The following is a 19034-nucleotide window of genomic DNA, read 5'->3' as shown; positions in this document are numbered from 1 at the left end:
GTCACAAAAAAAGCTCAACTTCCACATTTAATACATCTTTTAACCCTTCTTAATATATCATACAAGGAGGAATGATTCTGCTTGTCTTTGCTACACAGTAGAAGCTTGAATATTTTCTGCAAAAGTAGCTTTCATGAAAATTTTCTGAACATTATAAAATTCCGCAAACTTATTTCAAATCTTATGTTTGAGATTAGTTGAGTAAAATGTTCCAATTGTGTGCCTATTCTGGTACTCCTATGGAAAGACGAGAGTCTCTATTCCATGTTCTAACATTTAATATAAAAGTCTAAGAGTTTCAAGGATGTTGACCCTTTCTCCCAAAGAGAAAGTAGTTAATATATTAGCTAACGGAAGTCAAACACCAAACGTGATTCAGTGAGCTATCTGAGGCAACACAAGCTTTAGCACACCCAACTCAGAGATTTGAGGCCATCCAGAATACTTGGGCCAACTACTGTGCAGGAAATACCAAGACAACATCCTTCTCTTTGTGTATCTCAACCACAGCAGATCTTTTGCCCACAATATTCTTAAAACATATCTGAATAACAAAAGATATTCAATGAGGCTTTTAATTATTATTTGATGGCTGGCAACCTTCAAAGGTTTAATCTTTTACTTTTTAGAATCTCTTATTTATTGATGTTTAAGTCATCATTTTAATGTGGCAGTATGTTTAGCCTTTCTATAAAGTGACAGTTATTTTGCAGAAAAACGATTGATTCCACACCCTCTCCCCTCAGCCTAGCCTACTAGAAAGAGATGTAGAAATAATCAAGGCCTCCTGAGTGGCCACTGCTTCCTGGTATCCATTCCTCCCTCTTCTGGTCACAGCAACCCAAGTTTGCTCCATTAGTCTAAATGGCTGTCAATCAAAATGCTCTGCTCTGACCTAGCTAAGTGCTGGAATCATGGCCAAGCTAGGACAATTGGAGGCTCTCTTCTTTGGAATCTGAATCTTGAAGTAAAAAGAAAAAGAAATATTGAAAATAGTTGAGGGTTACCCTCTGCAATACATTCCCACAAGTTAACACAATGACCCTGTTCAGTTTATGAAAAAGCTCTTCTCAAACATTAGCGCCTATATTCAGAAAGGTAGATGAGAGCCACCCAAAGCAAAATGATGTTTTTCCTCTCAAAATAATTGCAGCATGTCTATCTCAAACACAGAGCTGCTTAAAGAGAAAATAAGCCGCTCGTTGTAAAATGAGCTCTTCTCTACATTGTATGTGATGTACAAGAATGACACTGGTCAGCCCTCGACACAAGGGTTAGTAAAAAATAAGGAAAAAAAAAAAAAAAGAATGACACTGATGACCTAAAAGGAAAAATGTTTTCAATATTCTTTTAAATTGTATGATACAATATATCTATGGTGAAAGATCAGTTTTTCCATTAGTTTTTCTTTAGGAAAACTGAAGAGCTGTTTAATACATGCTGTATCATGTGCTATACTGACACTTGAGCCATCAGCCATAACCCTTCCAGTCAATTCTCTTGAAAGAATATAGACTAGGATATAATGAAGATTACATATTTACACATATACATTATAATATATGGCATAATAATAATACACTATCTATTGCTAGGGCAATATAAATGTCAAAGAAGAAATTCTGTAGGCTACTTGAAACAAAAAGCTGTCAAAATGGAATCACTGTTAATGTTTTTATCTTAAGAGGTTTCCTTTCTTTATCTCTGCACTATCTCTTCCCTTATCACCCTACTCCACCCTTCAACCTCGTCCAGACTTTTTAACATCTGAAAGAAAATATTCTTTTGCTACCAATCCCTTCTCAGGAGGAAGCACCCTGCTAAGTACCATGTAACTAAATACCATCTGGCTGTTTTAACCTTACTTTAAGAACTACTGAGAACTCCTTACACCTTTGTTTGCCAGCTTCAAATTTCTGTACCACATCCTTAGTGGTTAGTTTGTTTTCTAAAGCAAACTTACTATTTCAGTAAAGAGATTATATTTACAGAAAAAAAATTATATTAATCAAGAGGTAAATAGCAACTTACTTCCAGAAGTTTAATCTTCCACCATTATAGGCATCATTTATAATAGTGCCGAATCCATTTTGAACCACTGAAGCTTGTATAATCACAGATATAAATCCAGCCAGCATGATCCCAACTTGGAAAACATCCGTCCAGATAACTGCCTTCAGACCACCCTTTCAGGGGAAAGTATATTAGGATTAGTGCTTCTATCAGACATTATTAAGCACCTACATGCTGTTCAGACTTATTGAATACATGGATCTTAGCCAAGAAGTGCACCCCGGGGAGATAGGTTGGGAGAACCTTCAAGAAAAGGTGATATGATATTTAAGCCAAACCAAACCTTCAAACATACAAGAAGTAAAGATGGGAGGTCCTCCCAGCAGAGAAACCAGCATGGGCAAAAGCATGGCTAGGTCAAAGTATATGGCATATTGATATATATTTTGGAGTAAAGTGGAATGGTGTGAAGAGATTGTTGGGAAGAAAATTCAGAGATATCATAGATTTTGATAGGCAGGACTGGTATTCAAACAGTATGTACACAGAAGGTCATACCAATTGTTGAAATACTAAAATTGTTTATTAGTCACTGCCACACCCTTTCTGAGTATCCCCCTCCAGTCTCTTTGCCCTTGGCTAGAACAGCCTCTTCTTGAGGACCTGGCTCCTAAAAGATCCCTCAATTTTAGGATTAAAACCTAAACTATCAGAGATCCCATAAGACTTGCACTACTGTTAAGGGCCAGCATCCACAGGAGTATCAGTGCCCAGGCCATACTGGTTCTTAAATATTTTAATTGTCGCTCTTTCCTAAAGGCAATAGGAAGTTATCTTAGGTTTCTGAGCTGAGGAATAATATCAGGAGAGATATAATACCTTGACAACAGTAAGGATGAATTAGGAGACAAGATTAGGGGTCATTGCAAGGCTCTGATGAAAGAAAACATTTTCAGTTATGATCAATGTTCTTCTACAAAGGATGAAATTTTATCCTAGACTGAATATTCCTTATAAGAAAGAAGTTATACTGTGGGAGGTAGGAGACTAAGTGTGAGCAACCCTGATGGCAGCACACAACCACTGGAATTTTCAATTTTGCAAAGCAAGTGTATAGAGTGAAAGGAGAAATAGTGTTCTTGACATACCAGTGTACAGTAGAATGTGCAGACCACGCCTGTAGCCACCACTGCACCCCACAGATCAAATCCTGTGACTGTCAAAGAAAAGAAAATGCATGTAAAACTGTGAAACATGCACAATAAACATACTTTTCAAAAATATCATCAAGGCCCTGGCCGGTTGGCTCAGCGGTAGAGCGTCGGCCTAGCGTGCGGAGGACCCGGGTTCGATTCCCGGCCAAGGCACATAGGAGAAGTGCCCATTTGCTTCTCCACCCCTCCGCCGCGCTTTCCTCTCTGTCTCTCTTTTCCCCTCCCGCAGCCAAGGCTCTATTGGAGCAAAGATGGCCCGGGCGCTGGGGATGGCTCTGTGGCCTCTGCCTCAGGCGCTAGAGTGGCTCTGGTCGCAATATGGCGATGCCCAGGATGGGCAGAGCATCGCCCCCTGGAGGGCAGAGCGTTGCCCCATGGTGGGCATGCCAGGTGGATCCTGGTCGGGCGCATGCGGGAGTCTGTCTGACTGTCTCTCCCTGTTTCCAGCTTCAGAAAAATGAAAAAAAAAAAAAAAAGAAAAAAAAATATCATCAAGGGGAAGCTATATCATTTATTGGGTACCTACCTCTATACCTAGGTCCAAATACCTCTAAAACTAGGTCCAAATCTCATAAAATGCACCAAAATAATTAAAGTTTAAAACTATTTAATGAGTTAATTGTCAGACCCTCAGACACCACACATAGATCCAAAATAGGCTAAATTAAATACATGAAAAGACATTTATATTGTAATTAAGCGAAGACACTTCTTAATATTATGAGGTAGTTATCCGGACTGAATGGAGTCTAAGGGTATTTGTCATCATGGTTCAAATAAACACACTATCCTACCTGTTCTTGAAAGACAAGTTGTTCATGTTACTAAAATGAGACTAAGACAGAGAAAAGTCTATATAATGTGCTGCCATTTATATAAGTAGTGGAGTGGAGAGGCATATTATAATTTATAAAGTAAAAGGATGATTCTGTGGCCACACATTTGGTAATTAACTAATTATTTGAATGACACTACTTGCCCCAAGTCAGATAAGAAGGAATGGGTGATTTGAATAGACCTACATCTATTAAAGGAATTTAATTAATAATCTTCTAAAACAGAAAGCTTAAGCCAAGATGGGTGTGCTGGCAAATCCTAGCAAACATTAAAGGAAAAATTACACCAACTTTATATGATGTCTTTCAGATGATAGAAGCAGGGGAAACACTTTCTAACTCATTCTATGAGCCCAGCATTACCCAAATACCAAAACCAGACAAAGACATTATGAGAAAAGAAAACTATAGACCAGTATCTCTCATGAACGCAGATGCAACACTCCTCAACAAAATATTAGCAAATTGAATCATAAAGGTGTAAAAAGAATTATTCACCATGACCAAGTGGGATTTATACCAGGTATGCAAAGCTGGTTCAAAATCTGAAAATCAATAAATGAAATCCATTACATCAATGGGCTAAAAAAAGAAATATTACATTACCATATAAAGTGATGCAAAAAAGCACCTGACAAAATCCAACACTCATTCATCATTTAAAAAATGAAACAAAACAAAAACAAACAAAAACCTCTCAGTAAACTAGGAATACAGGGGAAATGTCTCAACTTAATAGACTGTCTACAAAAAGCCTACAGCTGACACCATACATAATGGTGAGAAAACAGAAGCTTTCCCACTAAGATTGGGTTTAAGGCAAAGACATCCTCTCTCACCACTCCTTTTCATCATACCGGAAGTCCTTGCTAAAACAATAGGGCACAAGAAAAGAAGTGTATACATATTGGAAAGGAAGAAATAAAACTCTCTTTGTTCACAGTTGGATGACTATCTATGTAGAAAATATGAAAGAATCAACAAAACATCTTCTGAAACTAATAACAGATCATGGCAAGGTTGCAGGAATCAGATTAATATACAAGTGTCAGTTGCTTTCCTATATATCAACAGTAGACAAGTGGAATTTTAAATTAAAAACATATTACCATTTATATTAACACCACAAAATAAAATAGTTAGCTATAAATCTAACAAAATATATACAAGTTCTATACAAGGAGAACGACAAATCTCTGATGCATAAAATGAAAGAAGAACTAAATAAATAGAGACATAGTCCATGTTTATGGATAGAAAGACCAAATACTGCTGTCAGTTCTTCCCAATTTAACCTATAAATTCAGTGCACTTTCAATCAAAATACCAGCAAGCTATTTTGTGTTTAACTACAAACTATGTAGAATCATCAAACTGATTCTAAAGTTTATATGGAGAGGCAAAAGACTGAGTAACCAACACAATTTTGAAGGAGAACAAAGTTGGAAAACGGACTCTATCTGAAGACTTACTATAAAACTACAGTCATCAAGACAGTGTGGTATTGGCAAAAGAATAAACAAGTAGATCAATGGAAAAGAATGGAGAGCCCAGAAATAAACCCCATAAATATATCTTGGGCAGAGGAGCAAAGGCAATACAGTGGAGTACAGACGGTTTCATCAACAAATGGTGCTGGAACAGCTGGAACTCACAGGCAATCATGAATCTAGATATAGACCTTACACCAGGGGTCTCAAACTCAACTCAGCATGTGGGCCGCAGAGCAAGATCACAGCCATTCGGCGGGCCGCACTAGGTCTACAAAAGGCAACTGTTACTCAACACTTTTCTCACTGCAGTTGAAAACAAAAAAAAAAAAATCAGTACAACAAGCACAATCGTACATGCAGTATACTCAGTGTCACAAAACGACCAGAAACTGTAGTTCGCATCACAACTGCTGTTAACTAAGCTAATATCTAGCTAGGATGCTAGAGAAATGAAAAATACAAGTAGGCCCCTAGGCTTACTTAATTTTATCCAAAATATTTTGAACTTCATGGATTAGTCTGCAGGCCGCACAAAATTGTTCGGCGGGCCGCATGCGGCCCGTGGGCCGCGAGTTTGAGACCCCTGCCTTACACCCTTCACCAAAATTAAGTCAAGATGGCTCATAGCTCTTGTAAAATGCAAAGCTATTAAACTCCTAGAATATAACAAAGGAAAAAAACAAGATACCTAGAATATGATGATGCCTATACACAAAAGACACAATTCGTGAAATAATTGATCAGCTAGACCTTATTAAAATTAAAAATTTTACAAAAGACAATTTCAAGAGAATTAGAAGACAAGCCATAGACTGGGAGAAAATTTTGGGAAAAAAATCTGATAAAGGGCTATTATCAAAAATATACAAAATAACTGTTAAAATTCAACATTAATAAAAGACCTGATTCTAAAATAAGCCAAAGGTTTTAATAAACATCTCACCAAGGAAAAAATAAAAAAAAATAAACATATGAAAAAATTATCCACATCATATGTGATCAGAGAAATGCAATTAAATCAGCAAGCTACTAGTGTACACCTAATAGAATGGCCAAAATCTGGAACACCGACAATAGCAAATGCTGACGGGGATGTGGAGCAACAGACTTCTTTCATATATTGCTGGTGAGAATGTAAAATGGTAATAGCCATTCTGAAAGACAGTCTGTCAGTTTCTTAGAAAATTATACTCTTACTATAAAATCCAGCAATCATGCTCCTTGGTATTTAGCTAAAAGTGTTGAAAGTTACGTCCACACAAAAACCTGCACACATATGTTTATAGCAGCTTTATTCATAACTGCCACAACTTGAAAACAACAAAGAAGTCCTTAAGGAGGTGAATGGATAAATAACTTGTGGTACATCCAGACAATGGATATTAAGCTATTAAGCCACAAAGCAACATGCATGATTCTAACTACATGCTTTCTGAAAAAGGCAAAACTATAGAAAAATAGTGATTGCTGCAGGAGGAAGGAATAAATAGCCAAAGGACTTTTTTGAGCAGTAAAAATACTGTATGATATTATGATAATGAATATATGTATGATAATTACACATTTGTCCAAACCCATAGAAATTACAAACACCAAGAGTGAACTCTAAGGTAAATATGGACTTTGAGTGATTATCACATGTCAATGTAGAGTCATCCCAGATAACAAATGTACCATTCTGGTAAGTAATTTTGACCATGGAGAATCTCTGCACGTGTGGGGTCAAAGGGTATATTGAAAATCCCTGTACTTTCCCCTCAATTTTGATGAATCCTGAAACTGCTCTAAAAAAATTATCTTTAAAAAAAGTATAAATACTTCTTTAAAAGGAAGGACAAAAAAGCGTTACTTATAGGGGAGGGAAGGAACAGGGTTAAAGAGACAACTATATAACTTAGGCTTCTCTAAACATGTTTCATTTCGTAGACTGGACTTTGGAACCACGTAAATATTCTACATAAGTTAGCTATTAAACACTACTGGAATCATGTCAAAAGAAGTCAAGAGACAACTTAAGGAGGCTCCTGCTGGACCAAAATGAGATATTAATGTCAATGGTTTTGTTTTTTTTTTTCATTTTTCTGAAGCTGGAAACGGGGAGAGACAGTCAGACAGACTCCCGCATGCGCCCGACCGGGATCCACCCGGCACGCCCACCATGGGGCAACGCTCTGCCCACCAGGGGGCGATGCTCTGCCCATCCTGGGCGTCGCCATATTGCGACCAGAGCCACTCTAGCGCCTGGGGCAGAGGCCACAGAGCCATCCCCAGCGCCCGGGCCATCTTTGCTCCAATGGAGCCCTGGCTGCAGGAGGGGAAGAGAGAGACAGAGAGGAAAGTGCGGCGGAGGGGTGGAGAAGCAAATGGGCGCTTCTCCTGTGTGCCCTGGCCGGGAATCGAACCCGGGTCCTCCGCACGCTAGGCCGACGCTCTACCGCTGAGCCAACCGGCCAGGGCTAATGTCAATGTTTTAAATGTGATAATGGCATAACAATATTTTAAAAACACATCCTGATATGAACTTTCAGTTATTAAATACAGATGTCATGGGAATGTAATGTACTAGGTGATGACTATAGTTAATAATACTGTATTGCGCATTTGAAAGTTGCTAAGGGTGTAGATCTTAAAAGCTCTCATCATAAGAAAAAAAATTTTGTAACCATATATGATGACGGATATTAACTAGACATTGTGGTATCATTTTGCAGAAATACACAAATATCAAATTACTATGTTGTACACCTGAAACTAACATCATGTTATATGTCAGTTAACCCCGATGGGGAAAAAAAGCATGTCCTTATTTTTTAAAAGCTATTGAACTAATAAAAAATGATAAAAATATCTCAGATTTACAGGAAAATAATCTAATGAGGGAACCAGGGAATGAATTAAACCAAGTGTTAATAATTATTAGTGTAGAGGTAAGGGAACATTAAGGTTCAATATACTGTCCTCTCTATTTTAGTAGATGTTTGAAGTTTTTCATAGAAAAGGAAAAAAATGGACCTACAAAATGTTAAGTTCCAATTCAGTTAAACATATTTCTACCAGTTATATATAGTAAGTAATATGTCTATGCTTGTGCCTACAGCCTTCAACATGGTGAAAAACACAGTTGATATTCAAGTAGCCAAGACATAGTCCCTCTGGTTCTCATTTATTCCAAGAGTTGCTCAATAAACTGATAAGAACTGAGTTCTTGGTTTCTTTATAGATTGAAGGTACTGCTCTCTTTTTCCTAGAACTGCACTTTAAAACCCTAAAGCCAACATCTTCAATAACACTTAAAGCCAATAGGTAGCTTAATGAAGTTTATAGCTCAGCTTTTTACAAATGAAATGATCCATTTATAATGTTGGTACTGTTGACATGGAACATGCCTAACATTCAGAAGTCTAAGGTACATAGAGTTCTTTGTCATGATAGTGTTATACTTTATAAACTTGGATGATAACTACTATTTATTATGAAATTTAAAAATTAGAGTGTGGAGTTAGCAACTTTTTTTCATTTTATAATAACTCCAGGAATTATACTACATTCTTTCCATCAGAGTCCATTTGTCCATTTGACAAGGAAGGTTGAGAGGTAAATCCCCTTCTGGTTGATAAGAATTCAAAGGACATAGAGTTTCCCTGAAGCCTTTTAAGAATATGACTAACATGAACCTTTGCCTCAATAAACTATCCCAGTTTCACTCCTATTATCTGCCCAAAGCTAGAGAGTAAGGTGCTTTGTTGATCAACACAACCATCATACGTTTGTTTAGAAGAACGCTATAGCCTTCTGTCCTTTTGTCACTAGAAGCAGTATGGTATTTTAAATCACACAGATCTTTCTTTTGCATTTTAGACCACGTTAGAAGTAAGGAGAAGAAAGGCTTCTTTTCCTGCCAGATTTTACAAAGTAACTGAGTCAAATAACAGAAAAAAAGCCTCTTGGAGATGGGCTAGAAGTCATAGCCAGAAAAAGGGGGAAGTGCAGTCATTCACAATTTAGACTCCAGGCGGCACTCATTCTGATCAAACACAGAATGACTGGCATGTCCCAGGGACTCACTTGCCCAGTGAGGTCTGTCCTACTAACATACAGACCTTTCTGGGGAGCTATGGAACCCCAAGAAACTGCAGGTATAAATACTGAATCCGCATTTCCCTCCTCATGCTGATGCAGGTTACTGGAAGCAACTCTTCCATTTCCCCATCTCCTTAGAGAACAAGGTCTATTAAAAATGAACCCCAAAATGTGACATAATTGGTAACTCTGAAATGTACCTTGGTTCAAAGCCAGGGCAGGGGCATAGATAACAATCCCAGTATACAGAACCTAGGGGGAGAGAAAGGAGAGCAAATGAATGATATTAATTATACAATTTAAAAATAAATATTTTTCTACAAATTTAAGTATAAATTAAAACAGCAGTTTCAATAAACTTAATAAAATATGCTTATAACTTGAAAAATGCTATTTAAGTAAAGTTGATAACTTTTTCTATTTTTGGTATGGTCATCGGTTACAAATATCTTTTATGACCAATTTTGTGTAAAAATATAGACTTTTTAGGTGGTGCTTAATGTAGTCACTGACCCATCAACTCAAACTAAAAATAAATTGTACAGGACCTAAAACAATTAGAAAGAAAGAATAAAAATTTAAAAGTGGGTAGTCCCTCATTCATATGCCTTTAAACTATTGTTAATCACTGCATAATTAATTAGAAAAACTAAAAATGTTAGAAATTGGTTTGTAAAAGTTTGCATGCCCATTAATTAAACAAAAGTGTAAATTTGCCCTAAAAACTCCTGAAAGTCAACCAAAACTGCATTCCATATTTTTTCTATTATTAATTTTGTTTATTCATACATTTAATAAATATGTATTAATCTGGGGTATGATAGTGAATAAGATAGATAAGGTATTTTTTCTCAATCTTCATTGCACTTGATCCAATATATCACATAGAATCTAATTCTATGATTACTCTATAGAACTGTATTATGTAGTATTGGAAATATGTCCTTCAATGGGAGATGCTAAAGCTCCCCTCTTTTTGTAAGAATGAACTAGCTTTCCTGTCATTATTCTGTCCAACCCGAAGATTTGAAAACGTGACCACAGGTCACCTTCTTAACACAGCCCCCACTTTTCATTTCTGTTGATATTTCTAACAATGATCAAAGAGGGTCTGAATTGTTAGCAAACACAAGTTACCAGCCTCAGCTCTGTGTCAGAATACCTACCAGACCCCAAAGGGTTTAGTAGTGCAGGTTGTTAACAACTAATATAATTTAAGTATGTAATTCCCAAAGAGATAAAATGGAGGTGAGCTAAGTCATTTACAAAGGCATTCTGTTGTGCTATAGCAAATGCTTAGGTACCTGTTGATTGGAGAAATGGTATTGTAAATTAATAAGAAAATTAAAACTTCTTTCTAGACTTCCATTATCAAACCCATCTCTCAAGCACTTAGCTGCCAAGGGGAAGGTAGATACAAATCATGTGGCAATGATCACGACAAACCTCCAGCAGCTTAAAAGGGTGCAAAGCATTCTCTGGCATCAACTGCTTGGCAAATCTTTGCCTTCTATAATGTCAAACAGTAAATCTATACCTGCATATTCTTGAATTACTGGATTGTGTACTTCGCTTAAAAACACCTCCAAGAGTGTGTGGTTCTGTTGTTTTACCCTCAGTGACTGTTTCAACTGGGTCTTAAGGTTCAATTTTTAAAAGGGAGACAGCCCAAAGTGGATAGCTTATTTGGTTAGAGCATCATTCCAAAGCATAGGGGTTGCTGGTTCAATCACTGGTCAGGGTATACACAGACAGATGTTCTTGTCTCTTTCCTGCTCTCTCCCTCCCCCTCTCTAAAATCAGTAAGATAAACATTAAAAAAGAGAGAGAGAAAGAGAACAGATTTACTTTTTAAGTATGGTTCCAAAGAAAATTGTTTTTTAATGTCTTCCTATGTCAATTAATTTTTTAAAATCTATTATTTAACATGTTGCAAAAATACTATGAAACATACAACTTGTTTTCCCTTTGTTAAAATTCCTGCTCTCAGCTGCTACAGCTCTTGCAAAAATCTTTGTCATCTCAGCAATGCCCTTACTGTCACTTTGATAGGGAGGGGGGATAGAGAAACACGTATTTTCCTGAAACAACATAACCATTGCTTGATCAATATAATATTTAACCTTCACTTAGATTATTCTGTTTTCCCAGGAAGAAATTCATTTGTTAAAACACTATTCAGGCCCTGGCTGGTTGGCTCAGTTGTAGAGCATTGGCCTGGCATTTGTATGTCCCAGGATCGGTTCCCAGTTAGGGCACACAGAAGGGACCATCTGCTTCTCCACCCCTCCCCCTCTCCCTTCTCTCTCTTCTCCTCCTGCAGCCATGGCTGGGTTGAAGCAAGTTGGCCCTGGGTGGTGAGGATGGCTCCATGGCTTCGCCTCAAGCACTAAAATAGCTCAGTTGCCAAGCAATGGAGCAAAGGCCCCAGGTGGGCAGAGCATTGCCCAGTAGGGGGCTTGCCAGGTGGATCCTGGTCAGGACACATGCAGGAGTCTGTCTTTCTGTCTCCTAGCTTCTCACTTAAGAAAAAAAAAACATTATTCAGTGCTCTTAAAGGTTAATGCTGTGTAGTGACAAGTGTTTTTCCTTTTTTATTTCCCCCTATTTTCAACATCTCTTTTTTTCTCTTTCATGTGTTTACCAAAAAAAGCTTGGCCCAGATGCCTTGATTAAAAACATTTTAAATGACAAAAGGTGAAATAAACTAATGGAGAACTACTTACTGTTTGAATAATGTAGACGATCGTTCCACAGAGACGAACATATCTGTTAAATCGAAGTTCTAAATACTGTTTCCAAAAAAAAGAAAAATGGATAATATGTAAAACCCCTGGGCACTTCTTTTTAAAATCAGAAGCTTAAGAAATAAAGGACTTAGAATTTAAAATTCATAGTTAATTTGTATTCTCTATTAATATTATACAATTATTTTTATTTACACATGGCAAAATTGACTCTTGTTTTAATAGTACAGTTTAATGAGCCTGACTTGTGGTGGCGCAGTGGGTAAAGTGTCCTCCTGGAATGTTGAGGTCGCCATTTAGAAACCCTGAGCTTGCCCAGTCAAGGCACATACAGGAAGCAACTACTATGAGTTGATGCTTCCTGCTCCTGTCCCCCTTCTCTCTCTCTCCCCTCTCTAAAATCAATAAATAAAAAAAAAAAAAAAAAAAAAGAGTACAGCTCAATGAGTTTTAACACATACAAAACAATTCCCTCATTCCAGAACCTTCTTGACATTGCTCTTTTATAGTCAAACCCTCCCCTCAAGCCCTCAGTCTTGGCAATCACTAATGTGTTCTCCATCCCTAGTTTTGCCTTTTCCGGAATGTCATATAAATGGAATTATGTTCTGCCTTTTAGAATAAGCAAAGTGTGTTCTCCTCTTGCTCTTGGTATCTATTCTATACAGTTAGTTCCCTTGATTCACTTAGGAAACAGTTTTTCCCATTGCAGGAAATTGTGATAAAATTGTCAATTGAGGTGTCCTGCCTTTTCTCACCAAGGAGTCATCACATGACCCAAGCTCAACCAATCAGCTTCTCTTCTCAATGAATATTTGAATCTTGGAGGCAAGATATAAAGCTAGAAAATGATTGGAGCAGAAGCAGACTGATTATGACAGGGTGACCTGAAGAGGCTGCCCTGGCTTCTGTCCTTTTCACAGTCTTCAGCTTTTATCTCTGTTGTATGAGCAACTCTCATATTCTTACAATAATTTTGTTTAACATAAATCAGCCCAAGTCAATTTCTGTTCAAAGCCAACAACCTAACCTTATTCTACTATTCTCCTTGACATCTGTTATATCTCATAATACAGTCTTTTCATCTTCTATATTACATATGAGAATGTATTAGAGAGTTAGAATACTAGAATTTCAGAACTGGAAAGAAGCTGGAGTCTAAAACACTCTTTAAATATTAGTGCTACATGTAGAGAGAATTTTAAGACTGACAAAAATGGTCTTTTTATATAGCAGGAAAAAAAGGAAAGAAAAACTAACATTAACTAATAATCGGGGGTGGGGGGAGAATATTTTTGCTCCATAGTCATAGCTAAGATTTATCAAGTATTTGCTTTGTATAGGATCCTCTCAACAACTCCATGAGTGGGTACTAAGAATAAGGCTCATGAGGACACTGGAGTTCAGAGAGAACCTAATAATTGTCAGAGCCACAACACAAATCTAGGACCATTTGATGCCCAAATCTGTGCATGTGATTGCTTTGTCCTAGCCTTACTCCCAACTTCATTAGCTTGGGAAAGTCACTCAGAATCTCATGTTCCTTCCTCTTGAAAATAAGGATCTTAAATAATTATTTTCCCTCTTGCTTTGCAGGGTTTTGGAGACTATCAAATTATAGAAGAGGATAGAGAGGTGTTGTAAACTATTCACTCAGCATAAGACATGAAGAAGTTGATATCCAAATCCTTAGGCCTTGAGAATCTCAGTAAATTGCATGTCAAAATCATCCAAGGATAACTTGGAAGACTTTTAAGAAGACTCAAAATGTAAGCTTGGAAACAAGGCGGTGTTATCTCTTTTAGAATTGTTTTAGTAAAACTATTAAAAAATTAATGTACGTGAGTAGACAGAGAAGTCTTTGCCTTTTCTAGATACATGACATCTAAATTGCTGGAGACTAAAGGAAACTGAAGAGAAAAATGCGATTAAGGTAAGAATGTATTTAGTAAATTGAATCAAATAGTTGGTTTTAAAGAAGTTATTTTTCTTTCCTCCAAAATCAGCTAGATCTATCTTTTGGATTTAAGCTCACACAAGACCAACTCAAAACAGAGCCAAGAAGTCTATCACTATCTCAGCTATCAGTGGTTTCTGGGCTGCTAAAATATACCTAGAGGCCCTGTTGGATAGCTTGGTTGGTTAAAGGATTGTCCTGAAGCTCAGAGGTTGCCGGTTCAATCTCCGGTCAGGGCACAGAACAGCTCAGGTGTTCTTGTCTCTCTCTCTCTCTCTCTCTCTCCCCCCCCCCTTCCTCTCTCACTAAATTTAATAAATAAAATATTGTTTAAAAAAAAGAAAGAAAGAAATACCTGGAGACCTTCCAGAAGCTCAAGTCACTGAGCAGCAATAGACTTAGAGAATAGCTCTAGGATTCCCATACAAAACTAGAGACTAACAGTTGGTGCCTATAGCCAACCAAGGTCTGCAATAGTCCTCAGAATTTTGAATAATTTAGGGACACTGACACTTCTACTGAATGAATTTTTTTTTAAGAGTCTGGACAATTCAGTTTAAACACGCAGACTTCGCTGGATCCAGAAAGTACTGAAGAAGTGACGAACAAAATTGCATTCCTGCATTTTACTTATCTGTGGGTCTGGACATTGCTAAACTCCTACCAGGACTATACTCAGAAGGCAGTGATAAATAGATGTCAAAAATGCTTCTGAAGAGCCAATTTTAGATAACAAACTTAAATAGGGAGAGATTTCAGACTTAAGCAAGAATGCCAGTATCACTCAATGTTGCACTTCTTAGGCTGTATGGGTGGCCTCCATCTCTCCCATAAAACAAAATAGGCCTCCAGGAGACACACCAGAGTCCTCAGGAGCAGCCAGTATGCCCCACTGCACAGGCTCTAGGTAAGCGTCTACTTTGCTTCACGCTCTCTGATGTAGCTTCATTTACTCTGAGCCTCTTTGTCTGCAAGATGGGGCTCATAGTACCTCCCTTAGAAGGACTGTTTTGAGGACTGAGTTTGATAAGTTTTGTAAAACATGCAGCCGGTGCCCAACATGTATTCAACATTCAGTACATGTCAGTTTTTTTGCCAGTTTTAGCTGGAACCCTGCTAACTTAGCCTTCACAGTCCTGGAAAGGGGTGGGAAACCTGTTTCTGGTTGAGTTAATATTGCTGCCCCACGGAGGCACGGGTCAGTGATTATGAGAGCAGCATTCGTCAGTGAGAACTGAAGTCCTCTGGCCAGATTCTTCAAACCCTTTGGGAGTTTCTGAGTTGGTTAACTACAGATCAGAGCTCACTGGTTTAAATGCCTACAGGTCCCACCAGGTAACAGCTGTGTGGTGAGTGGCTTCGGTGGTGTTCATACATCCATGATATGGACTATTCCTCACACCCACTAAGAAGTGCGTTCTCTCACATCTCCCTTGAAACAATAAGTCCCTTTACCCTGTCCATTTTCCCTTTTGCATTTTTGATAAAGACATAAAGGCAGATAAAGACTTCTCTAGCACAAAAATGTAACCATGCAAATGCAGGATGAGACCTTAATACAGAAGGAGGGAGTGACAGCAATGGCTGGATACTAGAGTTTCTGTGGCCACAGGGGGTGTGGGCTCAGTGTCACCAGTGTTTTGGGTTATCAAAAGAAGCCAGAATACAGCATTTTATGTGACTTCCACCATCATTAAATGATAAATCATTTTTGTTTCAAAACATCATTAGGGTAGTAAAAAAAAAAGAAAAAAAAGAAAAAAGACTGAAGACTGAGTTTGGCCTGGGGCAGCCAGTGTGTTACCTCTGAGCAAATCAGAAATTCCATCCTACTCACCTCTAGGGTGATGACTAAACGTTCCCAAACACAATGACCAGTAGAACGCAATGCTGTCCCAGGGATACCTTGCCCTGGATGACATCACCAGAACACTTGTAGTTTGTCACCAACACTTATTGTGCCATTGGGGCCTTATTCACAGCACCAATTGAACTAGACTTATTGGAAACCACCTTGCAGTGACTCTGGATTGGAGCAAACACTATATAAGCTCAAGGATAGAATCAGCTACCAAGACTGAGGCTCTGAGCCCTCTGGATAAAGGAAACTTCTGCAGGCTTGTGTATGTGGCTCATGGGTTAGTGCCTGGGTGAAGGAGACTACTGCAGGCACTGAACTGAACTGGACCCCACCAGTCCCCTGAGCTTTTATCTTCCCCCAACTCTCCCATTCAACAGCTCTTTAAACTAACCCACACATTCACCATCTTTGCAAAGCCCTTTCCTGCAGACAGGTTGAGAAAACCTATAACCAGTGGCCCGCGCAGTAGGGAGCACAGTTTTCCTTAATGAACTTCCCATAAAGAGAGAAGGTAGAGTTGTTAAAGAATACTGCAGCCAAATTTTCCTAGTGATCCCAAGATAACCACATCTACCACCACCACACCAATACTTAGAGCTAACCTTTATTCAGCACGTTCCCTGTACCAGACACTATTTTAAATGCTACACTTGTATCATCTCATGAGGTGGGTGGTATTATTTTCATTTTGAGATGAAGATATAGAAACAAAATGTTAAATAAGTCACCCAACGTCACCCAGCTAGTAAGTGGTAGAATCTGGTCTCAAACACAGTATAGCACCTTAACTTACCCGCCCCCAAGATAAAAAGTTTTAAAATCTTCTTGAACCAAAGACGTTCAAGCAGAAAGGGCCTTAACGAGCACTAGTCCAAATCATTCCATTTACTTCGGAAGCCTCTCTTTTTCACTGAGCTCCAAGAGGTAAGTCCCAAGATTTTTTCCTCCTTACAGGACACCTGTTCCCAAAAGGGGAGGATGAGGGAAGGGATGGACCTGCTCGAGGAGAGATTTCAACTTGAGGTGAGTCTGTGCTCTGGAAAGTCGTTCAGGAGCTTGACAAGTCCTCCCCTTTTTCCTCCCCAGCCTGCCCTCACCCTTTACCTCGTAGGTGCTGGTAATCCCCAGTTTATAGAACACCGGGAGGAAGATCTCTGCGCTTAAGATCACCATAGTGCTGTAGCTGATGCTGAAGAGGCTGAATATGGCCCCAAAACGGTAGACCTCGGTGGGGGAGCCCAGGACGGTGACAGCGGACATGAAGCTGGCCGTGAGGGACAGCGCCACCGGCACGGCTGTCATTCTACGGCCGCCCATCAGAAAATCCTTGGAGGTCTGCTGTTTCTTTCCCGCAAAGGCATAGTAGATGCCGATGGCGGCCGAGATGAGCAGCATTCCGGCAAACACCACGTAGTCCCACACCACGAAGGTGCCGATCCCCCGCGACGGGCCCATGGCTGCGCGGCTGTCCGGTGCCTGCGCTCAAACTGGCTCCTGGAAGGAGTGCAGCCGGAGTTACTGCTTTCCCCGGGCAGCCTGGCGCTCGCTTCTTATCTCCCAGCGCCGCGGGCGTGGCTCCCCGCGGGGACTGGAGGCGTCCTGCGGGGGTCGGTGCCGCCCATCCCACGAAGTGGGTCGGGGGACACGCGCCAGCAGCACCCTCTGCACCCACCGCAGCCAACAAAAAACCTCGATTTGGGACTTCGGTAACCTTCCAGTCAGAGGTGAGTGCCCGCCAGGTGCCAGGCTGGGGTGGACTGGATCTCCCAGGCGCCACAAACACCTGAGCAAGTCTGGCGAAAGCGTAGGGAGCGTATTGTATCAACTCCACCCAATGAGAGGCACCATTTAAATGAGCAGGAAACTGATGCGTGAGTGTAGGTCGAAGGGCAATTGTCACGCCTTTAAACTTTTAGTGTTCCTCAAGAGAAGGTACTCTTGGAGATTTTAGATTTCTTTATTTGAAAAATTAATGGGCAATTGGGGTGACTGTACACTGAGCGGCGGTGCCAGTCCTTGGGCAGCTAGATAAGTGATTACCAAGTAGGGGAGGAAGCCTGTGCTATTGACTGCCTGCGTTTCCATTCAACAAATTCTTTTTGATGCCCAACGATCTTCAAAAAAATGGTAGTTGCTATAATATACTACCTACTATTTAATGAGCCTTACCATATGATACATAGCATGCTTGGCACCTTCTGCATCAACTAGTGTAACTCTTACTTATTGCTCTTGATAATAGGGATCACCCCCAATTTTCAAATGGTTTAGAAGATTAAATCACTTGTCCGAAGAAATGGTGGAGATTCAGATTTTTAATCCAGGTCTGATTTCAGAATTTGTTCTCTTAACCACATGCTGGACTTGTAGAGTCCAAATGTAACTAGCTACATTTTCCATGCGGGCATAAATATGTACTCTTAAATGAAGACCCTGGAAAACACAAGGAAGACAAGATCGTTTCCAGTATCTATACGCAGGTTGTATTTTAAGTGGCTTTCCTTGAAATATCACTAACAATGCATGAGTCACACTTGTAAAGCAATGTGATTCTCAGGTTTTTCTTCTAAAATAGACTGTACAGCCAAATGTGCCCAGGCTGAGATATATTTCAGGCCATCCTTGCTCATTTTAATGCATCTGTATAATTGATCCGTTGGTCCTTGGTAAACAATCTTCAGCATGCATTTAGCCCAGCCCAGTATGTGAAAAAGATTTGTTTGCTTGTTTGTTGTTTTGCAACTTGACATTATTTGTACAACATTGTCACAAAGAAATAAAAAAGGAAATGGAAATTAAATTCAAGTAATTCAATTATTTAAACAAATATGTG

General features: G+C 39.1%; 1 protein-coding gene across 1 annotated transcript in view; it reads right to left on the bottom strand.

Moving 5' to 3' along the window:
• SLC5A8 (solute carrier family 5 member 8) overlaps nucleotides 1-17997 on the bottom strand; it is a 47289-nt gene extending 29292 nt beyond the window's left edge. Inside the window, exons 1-5 of the mRNA XM_066356832.1 lie at nucleotides 17306-17997; nucleotides 12363-12428; nucleotides 9837-9888; nucleotides 3162-3229; nucleotides 2032-2186 (exon numbers count right to left, since the gene is read on the bottom strand). Coding sequence (XP_066212929.1) covers nucleotides 2032-2186; nucleotides 3162-3229; nucleotides 9837-9888; nucleotides 12363-12428; nucleotides 17306-17656 — 692 coding nt within the window. The 5' untranslated portion in view covers nucleotides 17657-17997. The remainder of the gene's footprint in view (nucleotides 1-2031; nucleotides 2187-3161; nucleotides 3230-9836; nucleotides 9889-12362; nucleotides 12429-17305) is intronic.
• Nucleotides 17998-19034: the final 1037 nt, after the last annotated feature.

Source organism: Saccopteryx leptura, chromosome 1, assembly GCF_036850995.1.
Source record: "Saccopteryx leptura isolate mSacLep1 chromosome 1, mSacLep1_pri_phased_curated, whole genome shotgun sequence".
Classification (NCBI taxonomy): domain Eukaryota; kingdom Metazoa; phylum Chordata; class Mammalia; order Chiroptera; family Emballonuridae; genus Saccopteryx; species Saccopteryx leptura.
Note: the sequence above shows the minus strand (reverse complement) of the source record. Positions and strands in the feature narration are given on the sequence as shown.